Source organism: Eulemur rufifrons, chromosome 8, assembly GCF_041146395.1.
Source record: "Eulemur rufifrons isolate Redbay chromosome 8, OSU_ERuf_1, whole genome shotgun sequence".
NCBI classification, from domain to species: Eukaryota; Metazoa; Chordata; class Mammalia; order Primates; family Lemuridae; genus Eulemur; species Eulemur rufifrons.
Window position 1 is genome coordinate 90,094,316 of NC_090990.1, and position 19,713 is coordinate 90,114,028.

The window sequence follows — 19,713 nt, forward strand, 5'->3', positions numbered from 1 at the left end:
CCATCATATATATCTAAGTCTCAATCCATAACAGACCATATAAATCTGACCCTGGCATACCATTCTAAAAACTTCATCACTGGTCTCAAGAAAGACGGGGTAAAAAAGTCTAAAAATCCTTATATATATACACATATACGTAAGTATATACACACATACCCCAAAAGGTAACTAGGCACCATCATAGATATTCAAATTTCTTTGGTCTCTAACTTTTTACAATTTGGGCAAGTAGGGTTTATGAGGTTTAAACAAAACAAAACAAAATAGATAAGTACTTAGAACATGGCTGGCACACAACACTCAATAAATGGCAATTATTTCATCATCCAATTCTTCCAGGAACTGAATCCCAACCTACTTTAGCACAAGTCTGTCAGCAGAATCCTTCCTTATATGTTCCAGGCCTCCCTTTTCCCTGATTACTCCAGATTTTTTCAAAAATGTATCTCTCAAGAGAACTTCAACATATTAACTTACGGAGATAAAATACCAAAAAAAACAGTATAAGACAGTGGTCACTTACATGTGGACACTACTAGACTGGGAACAAATGGGATTTTGAACTAGTTTGTTTTTTTTTTTTTTTCCTCCAAATTCCTGGTTTAATAAGGACTTGTTTATTGAGGAAAAAAGGTCCCAAACATCAGGCTGTTCACAAAAATAACCCACAGTATCAACTTTAGAAAACAAATCTTAAGACCATTACACTAATTTTCTAGAGGATGCATTTGACATGCCAACTCTCATTCACAAAAATACAATGTTACATTTGTGTTGAACTGCCCCACATAGCCCCCCTATGTGGGGTATAACACACTTCTAACTCAAAGCGCTCTCAGGTGCTACTAACTAAATGAGATTGCCTTTGCAGTTAGGGAAGCAACTACTGAACTCATGTATGAATGGAAAGAACTGTACTCCCTGCATAACAAGAGATTATTTTGGAGACAGCTGATAAAAACCATACATCCTGAACTAGTTTTAAGAAGAGTCATTATATTATGTTTTCTGACAATCCTGAAATCACCTTTGATCCATAACTCTTCTTAATCTCACATGATCAGGGGTTCTCAGAGGATGGCCTCCAACCAGCTGCACCAGCAACATCTAAAAATTTGTCAAAAATGCAAATTCTCACACCCCTTGTCAGACCTAATCAGCAACTCTGGAGGTAAGACCCAGCAATCTGTGTTTTAACAAGCTCTTCCACTGAAGTTTCAGAACTGTTCTATATGATTTGAAGTATCTATAGTGAGACTCCAAATTTACCAATTCCAAAGGACACCTGTTAAGACTGATGAGATTCTTTAGTATTCCCAAATCTCTTTATTAGAAGTATATTGAGAAAAAGTCCAATTTGACTCACAACTTCAAGAATATAAAAATCCTACTAAAACAAGCTATTAAGAAAAAGCTTTACAACCAGAGGTAAAAATGACACAGAAAGGCAAAAAAAGGTCTTAAAGGATGTTAGATGAAGAAGGTTACAATAAAAACTTGTCTGCAAAAAATAGCCATTAAACATTAACTAGCAAACAAATGGGCATGCTTAGAATGAGGTCTCTATCACCTTTACACAAGCACTGGCCAGTGTTTCCGGTTCAATTTCTTTGAAGGAAGAAGAATGTCTGCAGGAATCATGCACTATGTACCCTCTGACGCCCAGTTCCTAAGACAAATCATCCAGAGAGGATATCATTTTTACCTTCAGAGGAAGGTAGATCTAAAGTGATTTCAGATTCAGATCCCAAAATTCCCCTTTTTGCTTTCTGAAAATCCTCCAATAATCAAGAGAAAATAAATAAAATAAAAATGCTAAGGAATTTTACACTTCAGCATGCCATCACAGTAACAATAGCAGTGCTTTAGTTTACAAAACATTTTTACATGTAACTCATACAATCTTCACAATCACCTTGAAGTAAATAATGACAATAAAACTGCTATTTATTGAGCACTTAGTGCCTAGTACTTCCTTAAGAGCCTTACATAAATTTATTATTTAATTCTTTCAACAATCTGTTGTGAGTGGTAAATCATGTACCAATGTCAGACACAAGGCAAGATTTGAATCCAATTCTGATTCTGAAACCTATATTCTCTACACTATGACAAGACTCAGACAAAAACTTGGGTTTCAGTCTCAGCTCTATCACTTAACAGCTATGTGACCTGGGAAAGTAACTTAATTCTCTAAACTCTTCTTTGTCTATATAATGGGAAAATTAATACCTGCTTCATCTATTTCAGAGCAGCTATAAAGGTCAAACGAGATGAAAGACATAAAAGGTCTTCATAAACTTTTAAAAAACTACACAAATATTATTATCATCATTCCCTATTTTGATAACGAGAAAAAAACAACATACAATTGGAGGGTGAGTAGATTTCTTTTGTTTGGTTTTCATTTTCTTTTTAAAGGAGGCTGAAGACACTTACAGAAAAACTTCAGACTTCATAATTATACCTGGGATCCTACTGTCAGTTGAAATGAATAACAGATTCTGATCTGTACACCACAACTTATTTTGTCACTTTGCTAAAAATATAGACACCACTATATGTATTAACTTACAGATTTGGAGGTTAATAAAAATCTAACAGCTGATTTCTTTTTTAAAAAGTTTAGTTCTCATAAGAATCAGTGATGGCCCGGGCGCGGTGGCTCACGCCTGTAATCCTAGCACTCCGGGAGGCCGAGGCGGGAGGATCGCTTGAGCTCAGGAGTTCGAAACCAGCCTGAGCAAGAGCGAGACCCCGTCTCTACTAAAAAATAGAAAGAAATTATCTGGACAACTAAAAATATACAGAAAAAATTAGCCAGGCATGATGGCGCATGCCTGTAGTCCCAGCTACTCAGGAGGCTGAGGCAGGAGGATTGCTTGAGCCCAGGAGCTTGAGGTTGCTGTAAGCTAGGCTGACACTGTAGGCACTCTAGCCCAGGCAACAGAGTGAGACTCTGTCTCAAAAAAAAAAAAAAAAAAAAAAAGAATCAGTGACCACTATACTAGGTCACCATAACTAAAATTATCAACACCCTTTCTGTTCTTTCTATAATATCATTTTCAACCTGGGGTGCTTACATCCTTTTTCTGCAAAGATTAAAACTCGAACTATAAATCCAAAAGAAAAAATAATAAATCAGCTCACTTAAAATAATGAGTTTGATTTAAGGGAAATTTTTCATTATTCAAAACTTCATAATTTAAGGTTAATTTTTAATAGAATTTTCAGAAAATAAGTGAGAGAAGGAAGTAAAGCTGAAGTGAAATCACTCAGTTGTTGAAATGTATGTCTGATATTTAAAGACAAGTATTCAACACTAGATGACTAGTCACAAAACATCAGCTTACCAGAAAGGTTTAATAGCAGAGTTCAGAAAAGTCACACAGCACTCACTTCTTTCATACCCGAAATGGCCCATTATTTTTATTCATTCTAAACTACATTCACAAAAATTACCTTTGGCAAGGCAACTTATTATAACAGCTTACGTATATTATTAATACGTTGACTGCCATATGAGTTGTATTTAACTCAGGCTAGTTTTGAGCTTGGGGCCCATGAAGCAAAACTCTGCAGTTGGTTCCTGAAAATCTTACTTGTTGATGTTCTTATTGTTACAATTAATATTGACAAGTTAATTCTAAAAACTAGATTGAGTTGCATATAACTCATGCACAGAAAACAATAAAAAGTAATAAATTAGAAAGGATTGTTTTGTTTTAATAAAACACCGTGGCTCCAGGGAAAAAAATTTTTTTTCTAGTGTGGCAGTCAATTTGTTAAGTATGAAAAAAAATTACCATTTTTGGCTAAAGAGAGAAAAATGGATTCTGATAAACCATTTCTGTAACATCTGTACATTTTGACTGATTAAATATGATATTTAACTTACATTAAAACCCACATGTAAACTCAAGAGCCTAACAGACCTAATATGTGCTAATACCTTAATATCACCAACACAGTGATTTGTGCACTAGTTCCAGGATCTAGATTTTTCATGCAGATGTCAAATGATATTATCCATTGAGGAGTTTTTGAATCGAATTCATTTATTCACTGAATTCCGAAAATACCACTTGCTTCTAAGCAGTAGTTCTCAACTTGGCGCAATTTTGTCCCCTAGGGGACTTAGCAATGTCTAGAGACATTTTTGATTGTAATAACTAAGGGGCAGAAAAGAAGGTGCTACCGGCATGTAGTGGGTAAAGGCCAGCAATGCTGCTAAACATCCTACAAGGCACAGGACAGCCCCCCACAACAAAAAATTATCCAACCCAAAATGTCAACACTGCCAAGGCTGAGAAACTCTGATCTACAGAAAAGTCTTTAAACACTCATATGTCTAAAAATCATTACTCAATTCACCTTTGTTTCCTATAATATTTGCTAATTGTATTATTTTCATGCTTGTCTTTGGCAACAAACTTGCCCTATTCCCATCAATTCAATCAGCTTCTAACTTCCAAACTTGTCAATAGAATCATCATCATCCCTTTTAGCCAAGTTCAAAACCCTGGTGTAATTTTTGACTTAACCCTATTTTTAATAATAATGGTAACAGTAGTAATGGCAGCAGCTAATACCCATTTAACTCATACTATATGCCAGGCACCATTCTAAGTGTTTTACATGGATTAACTCATTTAATACTAAGTACTTTTATTATCCCCAATTTATGAATGGAGAATCCAAGGCACAAAAAGGTTAAATAACTTGCCCAAGGTCATTCAGCTCCTAAGTAGCCAAGCTAGATTTCAAATTCAGACAGAATGGCTCCAGCACACAAGTCCTTAACAAATACTCCAAAGTGATGTCTCTTCTTTCATCTTCTTTATCAAATTATGAAGTTCTTTAAGTTCCACAAGGGCAGGGACTCCCGTTATGGTCATAGCAACATTCTCAAAGCCAGGAACATAACAGGTTCTCAAAAAAACTTCTGTGTGTTGAATGCATGAAATGTCCCCTGAACTTATCCCTATTTCCGCTGCCTCCATTCAAGGCAAGTCTCTCAGTATGTCATGCTTGGATTTATTGATATAGCCTATAAAATAGACAATCAGGTAAACTGATATAAACTTCTCTGCCAGATTCAAAGTTTTCTTCCCACTGCTTCTCAATTAGAATCATAAACCCTTAAAGCAAGAAGGTATCTTAGAGATCATCCAGCCCAACCTCATTTTACAAATAAAGAAACCCAAAGATGGTGACTAAATCACCCAGCCAGGTGGAGCCAGGACCAGAATTTGACTCTTCCAATTTTTGCTCTAGGATTTTTTTTTCCAATTCATCATGCTGTTTCACTCCTGACAGATGTCTCCTCACTAGCACATCAACAAATTATAGCCATTCCCATTGTTCCTGGTCAAGTTGTTTCTCCTGCCCAGCCTGATCTCTTTTTCTTGCTCCATAGATCCAAATCTTATCCATTTTAATATCTCTTCCTATTTCATTCTACATGACTTCTTTCTTCTCGGAAAATCTTATGTCTGGAGTCAGATACTAGAGAAAGAGGATCAACTGTTGCCCACTGGGCCAAGTTTAATGCACAGTAACACCACAAAGCAAAGCTACTTGGATGATTTCTTCCCTGAAAACTATTAATCCATTCTTTTCTTCTATGTTTTAGGAAGTGATTTTAATAAAGACTATCTCATGTAGCACCTTCATAAAATGTTCATATCCCTTAAAGAGACACTCAAGCACATCTTCAATAGTAAACATGTAAAGCTGAATGGCCCCAAATCATCTGTATCTCCTTGATTAAGAAACAACTCAGCTTATTTACGAAGTCCAAACTCAGAACTCTCTGACACAACTCACCCAGTGGGTTCATCTATTCCTTTGCATGTTACCATCTATTACTACTTCCTTCAAAACTCCACCTCTAATGAATAGTTTACATTTCTTTTTTTTTCTTTCCTTCCCTAAATTGTGTAGTATAAAACACCCTTTCTCTTTTATCCTTTTTTAGTTTCTATATGCATCATCAGTGAAACTCCAGCTTGCTACCTCTCATCCAATTTCAACTATCCAGTCCTTTCTGTTGAGTTCACATCCGTATCTTCGTTCCCTCGCTGGACTTAGGGTATCTCAACCCTGTGAAGGTCAATTTTGTTTTTGCCCCTCTCTACTCTTCCTTCCACTAGAAAAGTGGTCCCAAAAGTAGCATGAGTACACCTCTGAGAAAGTGTAAAAGTATCCACTGGGCTGCATAAAAAAAAACTATTAGAACGCTAATAACACATTATTTTCACCTCATCCTTTCTTAAATTCCATTTCTGTGTATGTCTATAAATTGCATAAAATATAAGTGCAGTAGTACATGTATATAATTAATAAAGACATAAATTATTAAAATACATGCTCACAATTTTTAACGAGAAGAATGTATGATAAAAGAGTTTGGAGACTATTCTAAAAATACATGATGAGACAAAAGTAACAGATTCCAGACTATATAGAGGATATATACGTGTAAGTATGTATATGCATACACACATACACAATGTACAAAGAAAAACTTGTTCACATCCAGACCTAAGTCCCAACCATGCGTACCAACCTCTAGCCCCTGCTAGCCATCACAGAATTGTGTCCTACTCAAAAGCGCATTACTGAGGTTTTGGCAAAGCCCTTCATCTAGTTTGGGAAAAAAAAAAAAAAGACGACAAAAATGCCAGAAATCATAAAATCCTATCCTTATCTTTCCTATAGAAGGTATCTTCACAGTTCACTATCCTTACACTGCTCATCACCTGCTTTATACATACACCTTTATACGCCACCACCTCCTAAGATTCAGTTCTTATTTCCCAATCCCCTGGGGTACAACTCATGTTCCCCTCGCTAACAACCGATTTATACTTCCACCTCCCGGATCTAGCTGACACCTCCCTTCATCCTCCCTCCCCTGGGGATAACATCCACTGTCCTCCTTCAGCCGCCCACTCCTGTCCCAGGGTAGAGGATGGTCCATCCACGGTCCCTAAGACCACTTCTCTTTCCTTCTCCGCCCCCGAAAGCTGCCAGCCAGGCTGGAGACAGGAGGGGGAGGGGTGTGACTCGCCTCCCGTGACTGGCCCAAATGGCAGCAGATTCCGCCCCCACTCTCAGGCACCCCTCCACCCCCTCGACCCCCTAGGACTGCCTGTCCACCTCCTACCCCGCCCCGACCCCACCTCTGGCGTCCCCTACGCCCTCATGCCGGCTCCGGAACACACTCACCATGCTGGGTGAAGATATTGAAGCCGGTCTCTGTGGTGCGCCCCGCCAGGTCCCGCCTGCGGCCGGAGGGCCTGGCTGCATTGCTGCCCCGGATCCCGCGGGGCTGAGGCTGCTGGAGCCCCGGAGCCTCCCCGACGCGGCCCACCTGCTGCCCCATCCCTGTGCTCGCGTACTCCCGCGCCCCCGCCGACCCCTGGTCACATTCCTCCCAGGCTCCGGCCTCGGTCTCCTGGCGCTGCTCCGGCCTCTCCTTCCCAGCACAGGCCCCGGCCCCGGCCCTGAGCGGCCGGGCCGCGGGCAGCTCCGCACCCGGACTCCTCACAGCAGCCGCTTCGCTGCCTCTAGGCGACTCACAGATTCTCCTTTTCCCTCCTCCTCCCGCGACTCCGCGCCCCCAACGCCGCCGCCGCCGCCGCCGCCGCCATCTTTAAACCACCGAGCACTGGGAAAGCGTGGGACAGAGCGTCTCCCACCCCCCGCCCGACCAGTCACCTCCGCTACTCCGAGGAAGGGCTTCCCGGAGGCCCCGCCCCGGCTCCGGGCCCCCGCCTCCTCGCAGGATGGGTGCCCCTGTGCCCACCTCTTTTGAGGTCTACTGCTGCTTCAGGTCTTTCGTTCTGTTGGTCCCTTCGCCGCACCTCGGCCTCCCACGTCTGAGTCCGCTTTATTCGACCCCCTCCCATGTTCCGCTCCACACGCTACCGCCTTTTGGGGTTGGTCGGTCTCCAACCTTCCCTGTTCCAACTCCACCTGTCAAATCAGTCAGTCGAGTACCGAGTACCGAGTGCCACCACGTGTGCAGCTCAGTTGCAGGCACAGTTGGGGCAGAGAAGCAGAATGCATTTGGTCCTTGCCATCCAGTTGAGGATCCCTACAATGCCTTTGTCTGCGGCAGACCTAGAGTTAAAATTGTGTAAAATTCACATGAAGATAGTAATTATTACTACATTATTAGCTGCCGGGTAGAACTAGAACCAGGGCTACATTATTATTTCCTTTTAATTTTTCGAAATTATTTCGTGATGTTAAATTGCACTCACCTGGTTTGTGTGCCCTCTATAATTTCATTGGCGAAGAACTGTAGCCCCATTCCTAGTATTATATTACCATGAATTTCTCTTGAACTCCTTTACCATCTAACTACATGTGTTTCTGTTTCCTTTACAATGCCTGACAGTAAAGTTATTCTTCCCACTGACATGCTTTATATACTGTGCACGTGGTCAAGTCTTGTTTTGATGACAAAGAAGAAAAAATATATACCTTTGACCCTGTTTCTGAGTCAGAACTTACTCATCTTTAGCTTATGTTGTCTAAAGAGGGTGAATTAAGCAGAAGAGAAGCATTGTATACACATACACACACCCCCATACTATATACAATTCACTCACCATTCCCCCCACCGTGCATTCTTGCATCTTAATAGTGATCCAGTTTTTTAAATTCTCAAAAAACTTGATTATTCTCCTGCTATTCCTTTGGGTTTTCTATTTGGTTTATAAAAAGTATCAGTTATTGGAGGTACCACACTGAAATTTTGCTTAAAGTTAAAGTAGACAGGATGGGAATCGTTGCAAAGAAGGAACAAAACAACCACTGGGAATATAGGGTTGGAGGAAAAGGTGGATGTAGCGCTCCATTACATGCCTTTCATGAGCCACACTGACCTTAGATGGCCCAACCACTGACATAGATATTCACTATTACAACAGCATTATGAAATTATTCCATTGCCACCAGGGTGTGGCCAGAAATAACTGAAATTACCCTCCATAGGAACAGAAACACTATAACACTGGATAGAATATGAATTTTCCATTTGCATTAAAGTCTTCCTGTTTTTAAAATACTTTTTTTTCTTTTACTTCCCAAAGTGTTTGCAACCACTGAAAAAAACTTACTTGCAAGTGATAAAAATGACCATGGAGCCAGAATTTGGTTTATTGTTTGATTTTTATTATCTGAGAGAATTTCAGTTTGTGGATAATAGTTTGATTTCTCTGCTAATTCATGCATGGTATATAAAAATAGATAAATATACAGATTGAGCATCCCAAATCTGAAAATCCAAAATCCTAAATGCTCCAAAATTCAAAACTTTTGGAGCACCAGCAAAGTGCCAGAAGTGGAAAATTCCACACATAAGTACTTATAAACTTTGTTTCATGCACAAAATTTTAAAAATACTGTGTAACGGTATATTCAGGCTATGTGTATAAAGCGTATATGAAACAAACAAATTTTGGGTTTAGACTTGGGTCCCGTCTCTAAAAGAAATCTTATTATGTGCATCCAAACATCCCCAAATCGGAAATACTTCTGGTCCTAAGCATTTCAGATAAGGGATGCTCAGCCTATAGTATATAGTACAGTGATTAAGAGCAGGGACTCTGAAGCAGACTGCTTAGGTTCATAATTTTTCTCTGCTACTTATTAGCTATTTGTTCTTGGGCAAAGTACTTAACCTTTCTGTGTCTCAGTTCATCATCTGTAAAGTGATGATGATAACAAATAGTATTATACCTGTGGTATAGGACTATTGTGAGAATGAAATTAGTATATAAAAAGTACTTAAAACAGTATTTGGCATTTAATAAGTGGCATATAAGCATATGCTATTAGTATAAAAAATACAATGTTTTCAGAGTCCAACAACCTTTACAAGCCTAACTTCTTCAAATGGTATATACTTAGATCATGGGGCAAATTCTACGGTATTTATTCAGGTGAGCCCACTCCACTACCACCCTGCATATAACCAAAACCAAAAACACCAACAAACCAAAAAATATATATAGAATCATATATCACTTTATTAGTCATTCCCATGTGGTTATCCACTGGCTACCTGCATGTGAACTATTACATAATACCTTTGTTTTACATATGAACATTCCTCTACCATTGATTCTTAAGAGCCAAGTGAAAACTTAGGGCACATGCATGATATCTTATAAATATTTTCCACTCTTTCGTTTTCAAAGTGAAATGGGAAATTTCAAAATGGAGGTGGGGAAACAGACTAGAGAGAGACCTAGTTAATTAGGTTTGGAAAACCATTTCACCTCAATATAACCAAGCCAAAATGATTTGCTTGAGAATTACTTAAGGTTCATTATCATAAGCAGTGGTTGCTGCCACAGCTCAACGTTTAAAGCAATCCCAAGTAGTACCATCTCAAACGGAATTGAGAGCGACTAGGAGCTCTAGGCAGGGGCAGAAACCAGGCAAAGAAAGTAGCAGGGACAGTGCATGTGGCACTGGGACAGCCTTACCTGAGTAATGGCAAGGGGCTGGCATAAAAGATGAGACACCACGCCAATACCAAGGCATGCTGAAGACACAGATACTCATCATCCTCATCATCCGTATAAAGGAGCAATACCACTCTTTCCAGAAGCACGAAGTTTGGGAGCAATGCCTCACTAATCTCCACCTTTACCAGTCTGCATTTCTGGACTCTTGCCATATTTTCTACAGTTTTTACAGTATCTCCAATATCTGTCTCTTTTCTACATCTGTAAGAACAGTGTGATATAGGACACAGTTTAGGCTCAGGTCATCTCTCTGCTGGATTTTCATGCTACCAGCCTTTTCTTCCTAGATTCCTCACTTTTAGCACCTAGCAACTCACTAAATGGAAACTATTTCTTTCTCTCATTGCTTTGACCATGCTCCCCTACTCCTTCATTATGTATAAAGGCCAAAATTTTCACCTGTTTCCAAGTTATTTTCCAGGATACCCTGGATTATAATTGCCTAATGTTCTTCATCTGCTATTCCTCCAACCTCTGCCCTTCCTATGGCAGGCATACATCCAATTGGCCTACTCCTGGGATGTCTCCTTTTTACCTATACCTTTTGCAATAATCATACTCTCCCCAATATACCTCCCAAGTAATTTACTTTATACTATTCTACTGTCCCCTTCTGAATTCTACTCAGATCCTGCCTCCTTCATAAGATAATCTCAGATTTATCAATAGAGACCTAACAGTTTCCCTGGGCTCAACTCAGTATATTCCTAAAACAAACACAGCTGGTGCAATTCTTTTGCCTATAAAATTCATTTACCTTCTTCTACATCTCTCAAATATGTTTAATTTTGACACATGACTCACTTGGTGTCATAAAACTGGAAAGAAACTGAGAGGTCATCTAGGCTAATCTCCTGGAATCCCCTCTACAGTAATTCTATTAAGGGAGTCTATTTTGAAGGGTTCTAATTATTAAAAAATTCTTCCTGAAGATAAATGGAAACATATCCCCTTGAAACTTCCTCCTGTTTCGCTCTGGTTCTAGTTCTACCCGGCAGCTACACAGAACAAATCTAATCTTTATTCTACACAAAGTCTTTCAAATATTTGAAAGCTGTCATCTTTCCCTAAATCTTTTACTGCACACATGCATGTGCTTGTATAGTTATACTTATCTGCCTATATATCTACATGGGCTGAAAATGTTTTTTTTTGTTTTTTTTTTTTTTTGAGACAGAGTTTCACTTTGTTGCCCAGGCTAGAGTGAGTGCCGTGGCGTCAGCCTAGCTCACAGCAACCTCAAACTCCTGGGCTCAAGGGATCCTCCTGTCTCAGCCTCCCAAGTAGTTGGGACTATAGGCATGCACCACCATGCCCAGCTAATTTTTTCTATATATATATATTTTAGCTGTCCGTATAATTTCTTTCTATTTTTTAGTAGAGATGGGGTCTCGCTCTTGCTCAGGCTGGTCTCGAACTCCTGAGCTCAAATGATCCGCCCACCTCGGCCTCCCAGAGTGCTAGGATTACAGGCGTGAGCCACCGCGCCCGGCCTGAAAATGTTTATGTAGATAAACTGAAAGAAAAAAATTTTGTCATTTTTTATAGCATTTATCTTAAGCTGTTTATGTATGCACTTCTTTGGATTTTATTTATGTGTGGTTTGTCTCTGCATTGTTGTATTAAATCTTTAAATGCCTACAGAGTGCCAAATACAGTTCCACTTACAGATTGACACTTTAAAAGTTTTTTGGATGACAATAATGAGGAGGAGGAGGATTCTTTTATGGCCAGGTAGAATAAGTCATTCTCTTTGAAGGCAGGGAGATGGATTAAACGACTTCTTGTTGGTCCTTTTAGCCATGAGAGTCTTTGATTTGATATTTCTTTGATTAAAAAACCTTATCAATTATTAAAAGACTATTTCAAACAATTGGCCAAGTGCTATATAAATGTTACCAGTAGGTTGGTCCTGTGATGGTGGAGTGGAGGTGACCTCCTGGATTCGTGCTCCTGGAGAGGAAGGCATGGATCTCGGCCTACCACAACGCTAGAGGAGGATCGCTCCCCCCCCCCCACAAGAACAGCGGTGTAAATCCACGGAGAATCAACGTGGGACACAGAGAGCAAGAAAAGCCTGAGGTGAACGGGAAATAGGATCACGAAATTCTGGAGAGTGCGGGACGGCTTCACCCACCTCACCATCCTCACCATCAAGTGGGGCGGGGTCAGCCTCTTAGGAAAGCGGCTAGTTCTCCCCACTGACCTCCACACCCACTTAATTAGAGACCTGCCTGAAGCCAGTGCAGAATCACCGCGGGAGACATGGGGCTCTGCGGACAGGAGACATCATAGGGAAACAGCTTAGACTCTGGGGAATCTCCACCGAGACTGCGCTTGGCGGGGAGGGACGGAGCTGCACTAAGGCAAAAAGCAGCAAAGGGTCACTGAACCACAGATTTTTTTTGTATTTTTTTGCTTTTTTCGGCGGTTCCCTAGCCGCTGGAGGCCCTGTGGGCCTCTATGCTCGCCAGGCCCCCGGCTCTGGTGCTTGCCGGACCCTGAACATTCACCCCCAGCGTCGGCGATCTGCGGGCGCCCGGTAGCCATCTTGCGGTCCACAGCGTAGGCGCTGCGGAGCCATAGGGTGCTGGGCGGCTCCTTGGGCGGCTCCCTCCCCTAGTCCATGAACGCACGCCAAGAGCTCAGGCTTTGCATGTACTCTGTGGACAGTAGACATCAATGGGGTGCAGCCTGGACTCTGGGGGATCTCCACCGAGAGGCGATTAGTGGGGGGAGGGGCAGAGCTGCGCTAAGGTGAAGAGCAGCGAAGGGTCGCCGAATTACAGAATTTTTTTTTTAATTTAATTTAATTTTTTTATTATCTTATTTTATTTTTTAATTTTTTATTTTTTTTCTTTTTCTTCTTTTTTTTCTCTTTTCTTTTTTTTTTTTTTCTCTTTTCTTTTCTTTTCTTTTTTTCTTTTCTTTTCTTTTCTTTTTGGTAGCCTTCTAGCTGGGGAGCTACTGTGGGCTTCTGAGCTCGCCAGGCCCCCGGCTCTGGTGCCTGCCGGACCCTGAACATTCACCCCCAGCATCGGCGATCTGTAGGCACGCGGTCAACATCTTGGGGTCCACAACCTAGCCGCTGCAGAGCCATAGGGTGCCAGACAGCACCCTGGGAAGCTCCCTCCCCTAATCCGTGGACCCTCTATAGGAGCCCCGCCCTTGTGTGAACACTGAGTACTTCTCCAGACACGAGAGTGTGGAGCCTGGTCCTTGGGGACATTGGGCCAGGGCAGACTTTTGCCCGTGGGAGCTGCAGCAGCTGGGGTGCTGAGCGAGCGAGGGCACCACCCACTCCTTGTAGCCAAGTGTCTTTCCCGCAGAAAGAGACAGAAACCACCCCTATAGAGGAAGAACCAAAGGGGGGGAAAAAAGCCCAAACAAACAAAAACAGAGAGAATTTCTGCCTACGACTATTGTGGATCCTGCCTGCTAACTGAAAGTCTACAACACAGTGACTTAACTCGCCAAAATGGTCTTAGGTCATTCCAATCCTCTAGGGCTGGACCCACCAGAAGCAGCCCCCCAACTGAGGCAGAAAAAACTCTAAACAATATACAACAGTCTCCCCCTCTTGACAAAGGAAGCAACATACCTAGATTGCTTCACAACCTAAGAACAGAGTACAAAGTGTGCTGCTAACCAGACTAAAACTGTAAGAAAAGATGTAACAATAGATCTAGATGGGAAGGGCCCAGCGAAAAAACACAGAGAGCACAAAGAATCAAATGGAAATGTCACCCCCAAAGAGAAATACCAGCTCTCAACCAATTAACACAAACCAGACTCAAAATACCAACATGTCACAGGAAAAATTTCAATTATGGATTATAAACAAGCTGAATAATATACAAGAAAAAATGGATAACCAACACAAAGAAACCACAAAAAAAAAAAAATCCAGGATTTGGAAGAAAAGTTCACTAAAGAGATTGAAATATTGAAGAAAAACCAAACTGAACTCCTAGAAATGAAGAATTTATTCAGAGAGCTACAAAACACAGTGGAAAGTCTCAAGAGCATGGTACATCAAACAGAAGAAAGAATCTCAGAGATTGAAGATAACTCTTTCCAATTAAATGTCAGTCACAGAGATAGAACAAAGAAATAAGAGAAATGATCAGAGTCTACAAGAAATGTGAGATTATGTGAAGAAGCCTTACATGAGAGTTATTGGCATTCCTCAGGGTGAAGAAGATAATACGCAAGGGTTGGATAAGCTATTTGAAGACATAATTGAGGAAAATTTTCCAGGCCTTGCTAAAACTCTAGATATACAGGTTCAAGAAGCTCAAAGAACCCCTGGGAGATTCATAGCAAATAGGAAAACACCACACCACGTAGTCAGCCCACTGACCAAAATATCCACTAAAGAGTCACTTCTTCGAGCTGTAAGGAGAAACAAACAAGTAACATACAAAGGAAAGCCCATTAGAATTACGCTAGATTTCTCAACTGAAACCTTACAAGCAAGAAGAGGTTGGGGCCCCATTCTCACTCTTCTGAAACAGAATAATGCCAGCCTAGAATCTTGTACCCAGCTAAGCTAAGTTTTCTATACAACGGAGAAATTAAGACATTCTCAGATAAACAAGAACTGAGGGAATTCACCAAGACAGACAGCCCTCCAAGAAGTACTAAAAAAAGAGTTGCACACGGACCAGCACAAGAAAGACCCACAAATGTAAAACTACTCAAGAGCTAAAGATCAAATTCCAGCTACCACAATGGCTCAAGAGAGAAAACATAACAATGAAGTTCTACCCAACAAGCTGAACAGAAATCAGTCCCACTTGTCAGTTCTCTCAATAAATGTGAATGGCTTGAATTCCCCACTCAAGAGACATAGACTGGCCCAATGGATAAAAAAACACAAACCAAATATCTGCTGTCTTCAGGAAACTCACCTAACCTGCAAAGATGCATTTAGACTGAAACTAAAAGGATGGAAATCTATATTTCAAGCAAACGGTAGCCAAAAGAAAGCTGGTGTGGCAGTCTTAATTTCCAATAACTTAGTTTTGGAAAACTAAGTTTTGTTAAACCAACAAAAGTAATAAAACACAAAGATGGTTACCATATACTGGTGAAAGGCACAATTCAACAAGAAGACATGACTATACTTAATATATATGCACCCAACTTAGGTGCACCCAGATTCATAAAGTAAATCCTACTTGATCTGAACCAAATGATAGATAACAATACTGTAATAGCTGGAGACTTTAACACCCCACTGACAGTACAGGACAGATCCTCCAAACAGAAAATAAATAAAGAAATAATGGACTTAAATCGAATGCTAGAACAAATGGGCCTGACTGACATCCACAGGACATTCTACCCAAAGTCCACAGAATATACATTCTTCTCATCAGCTCACAGGACATTCTCTAAGATTGATCATATCCTAGGCCATAAAGCATGTCTTAAAAATTTTTTTAAAATAGAAATTATACCATGCATCTTCTCAGATCACAGCGGAATAAAAGTAATAATGAACCCTAACAGAAACTCTCATTCCTACTCAAAGTCATGGAAGCTAAACAACCTTCGCCTGAACGATTATTCTATAAAGGAAGAAATCAAGACGGAAATCAAAAGTTTCTTTGAATTAAACGACAATGGAGACACAACTTATCAAAATCTATGGGACACAGATAAAGCAGTCCTGAGAGGAAAATTCATATCCATAAATGCCTATATCAAAAAGACAGAAAACTTACAAATAGACAACCTAATGAATAGACTCAAAGAGCTGGAGAAAGAAGAACAGAATGACCCCAAACCCAGCAGAAGGTGAGAAATTACTAAGATCAAATCAGAATTAAATGAAAAGGACAACAAAAAAACCATAAGGGAAATTAATAAAACAAAAAGTTGGTTCTTTGAAAAGATAAACAAAATAGACACACCTCTGGCTAGACTAACCAAGAGCAGAAAAGAAAAATCTCTAATAACCTCCATTAGGAACATGTAAGGAGAAATCACAACCGATGCCACAGAGATACATGATATCATCTATGAATTCTACAAGAATCTTTATGCACACAAACTGGAGAATGTGGAGGAAATGGACAAATTTTTAGAAACACATAGCCTTCCCAGGCTCAAGCAGGAAGAAATAGAATTCCTGAATAGACCAATATCAAGAACTGAAATCGAAACAGCAATAAAAAAGAAAAGCCCTGGTCTAGATGGGTTCATACCCGAATTCTACCACACATACAAAGAAGAACTGGTGCCCATCCTACATAAACTATTCTCCAATATCGAGAAGGATGGAATTCTCCCCAACACGTTTTCCCAAGCCAACATAACATTGATAACAAAACCAGGAAAGGATGCAACAAACAAAGAGAACTACAGACCAATTTCTCTTATGAATATAGATGTACAAATTCTCAATAAAATCCTAGCAAATCGAATCCAAGTGCTTATCAAAAAAATAATCCATCACGACCAAGTGGGCTTCATCCCAGAGATGCAGGGGTGGTTCAACATACGTAAATCTATAAATGTAATTCACCACATAAATAGAAGCATAAATAAAGACCATATGATCCTCTCAATAGATGCAGAAAAAGCATTTGACAAAATTCAACACCCTTTTATGATAAAAACACTTCACAAAATAGGCATAGATGGAACCTACCTAAAAATGATACAAGCCATATATGACAAACCCACAGCCAATATCATACTTAATGGGGAAAAATTGAAAGCATTCCCACTTAGAACTGGAACCAGACAGGGCTGCCCACTATCCCCATTACTTTTGAACATAGTATTGGAAGTCCTTGTGAGAGCTATCAGGCAAGAGAGCAGAATCAAAGGAGTCCAAATGGGGAAAGAAGAGATCAAACTCTCACTCTTTGCTGATGATATGATGTTATGTCTGGAAAACTCTAAGAATTCAACCAAGAGAATCCTGGAATTGATTAACAAATACAGCAGAGTCTCAGGTTACAAAATCAATACACACAAATCAGAGGCATTCATATATGCCAATAACAGTCAATCGGAGAACCAAATTAAAGACTCAGTACCCTTCAAAATAGCAAACAAAGAAAATAAAATATCTAGGAATATATTTAACTAAAGAGGTAAAGGACCTCTATAGGGAAAACTATGAAACACTGAGGAAGGAAATAGCAGAACTTGTAAATAGGTGGAAAACCATACCATGCTTGTGGATTGGAAGAATCAACATTGTTAAAATGTCTATACTACCCAAAGTGATCTACAGATTCAATGCAATCCCTATTAAATTACCAACATCATTTTTCATAGATGTAGAGAAAATAATTATACCCTTTGTATGGAATCAGAGAAGACCCCGTATAGCAAAAGCAATTTTAAGCAATAAAAACAAAATGGGAGGTATTAATTTGCCAGACTTCAAACTACACTACAAGGCTGTGGTTCTTAAAACTGCCTGGTATTGGCACAAGTGCAGGGACACAGACCAGTGGAACAGAACAGAAAATCCAAATATAAAACCATCCTTATATAGACACCTAATCTTTGACAAAGCAGGCAAAAACATACTCTGGGGACAAGAATCCCTATTCAATAAATGGTGCTGGGAAAATTGGATAGCCACCTGTAGAAGACTGAAACAGGACCCACAGCTTTCACCTCTCACAAAAAGCAAATCACAGTGGATAACAGACTTGAACCTTAGGTGTAAAACGATTAGAATTCTAGAAGACCATGTAGGAAAGACTCTTACAGACATTGGCCTAGGCAAAGAATTTATGAGGAAGACCCCTAAGGCAACCACAGCAACAACAAAAATAAATGAATGGGACCTGATTAAATTAAAAAGCTTCTACACAGCCAAAGAAACAGTCACGAGAATAAACAGACCACCTACAGAATGGGAAAAAATTTTCACATACTACACATCAGATAAAGGACTGATAACAAGAATCTATTTAGAACTCAGGAAAATCAGCAAGAAAAAATCAAACAACCCTATCAAGAAGTGGGCAAACGACATGAATAGAAATTTTTCAAAAGAAGATATAAGAATGGCTAACAAACATATGAAAAAATGCTCAACATCCCTAATCATCAGAGAAATGCAAATCAAAACCACAATGAGATATCACTTAACCTGTGAGAATGGCCTTTATCAAAAAGTCCCAAAACAACACATGTTGGCATGGATGCGGAGATTCAGGAACACTCATACACTGCTGGTGGGACTGCAAACTAGTGCAACCCCTGTGGAAAGCATTATGGAGATACCTTAAACAGATTCAAATAGACCTACCATTCAATCCAGCAATCCCATTATTGGGCATCTACCCAAAAGAACATAAGTCATTCTAAGACGAAGACACCTGTACCTGAATGTTTATAGCAGTACAATTCACAATCGCAAAGATGTGGAAACAACCCAAATGCCCATCAATTCATGATGGGATTAGTAAATTATGGTATATGTATGCCATGGAATATTACTCAGCTATAAGAAATAATAGTGATACGACATCTCTTTGGTTCTCCTGGAGAAAGTTGGAACCCATTATATTAAGTGAAGTATCCCAAGAATGGAAAAACAAGCATCACATGTACTCACCAGAAAATTGGTTTCCCTGATCATCACCTAAATTCACATCTGGGAATGATACCAGACTGAGGTGGGGGTGCGAGGAGGGGATGGGTATATACCTACATGATGAGTGCAATGCGCACTGTCTGGGGAATGGACACGCCTGGAGCTCTGACTTGGGGGGACAGGTGGGGTACGGGGGCAACGTATGTAACCTGAACTTTTGTACCCCCCATAATAAGCTGAAATAAAAAAAAATAAAATAATACATGTTGCCAGTAGCAATATCTATTCACTTAAAATTAATAAATTAGTACTCATTTCCCTTTCAATGGTAATAATGAAAAAGCTGACTAAACAATCCACTTAACATGTAGCCTATCACTAACTGTGGTTGGTGGACCTGGGCCTGATTTAGAATTTGTGTGAAATGGGGTCATTTCAGTTATCTGTTGCTGCATAACAAACCATCTCTCAAAGCATACTGTCTTAAAACAGCAGTGATTTATTACTTCTTACAATTAATAGATTGGCTGAACAGTTCTGCTGATCTGACGTTGGTAACAGCATTCAGGGTTGTCTGGCTTGGAA

The 19,713-nt window shown here is 40.0% G+C and overlaps 1 protein-coding gene across 5 annotated transcripts in view; it reads right to left on the reverse strand.

The window, feature by feature from the left end:
• The window catches only part of ABL2 (ABL proto-oncogene 2, non-receptor tyrosine kinase), a 115,027-nt gene extending 107,357 nt beyond the window's left edge, over positions 1–7,670 (reverse strand). For 4 of the 5 annotated variants that reach the window (XM_069480270.1, XM_069480268.1, XM_069480269.1 and 1 more), the window contains exon 1: positions 7,237–7,636. In XM_069480270.1, the coding sequence (XP_069336371.1) occupies positions 7,237–7,393 (157 nt within the window). In that variant the 5' untranslated portion in view covers positions 7,394–7,636. Of the gene's footprint in view, positions 1–7,236 lie in introns of all 5 variants that reach the window. The other variant, XM_069480273.1, reaches the window with a different exon arrangement.
• Between the last annotated feature and the right edge of the window lie 12,043 nt (positions 7,671–19,713).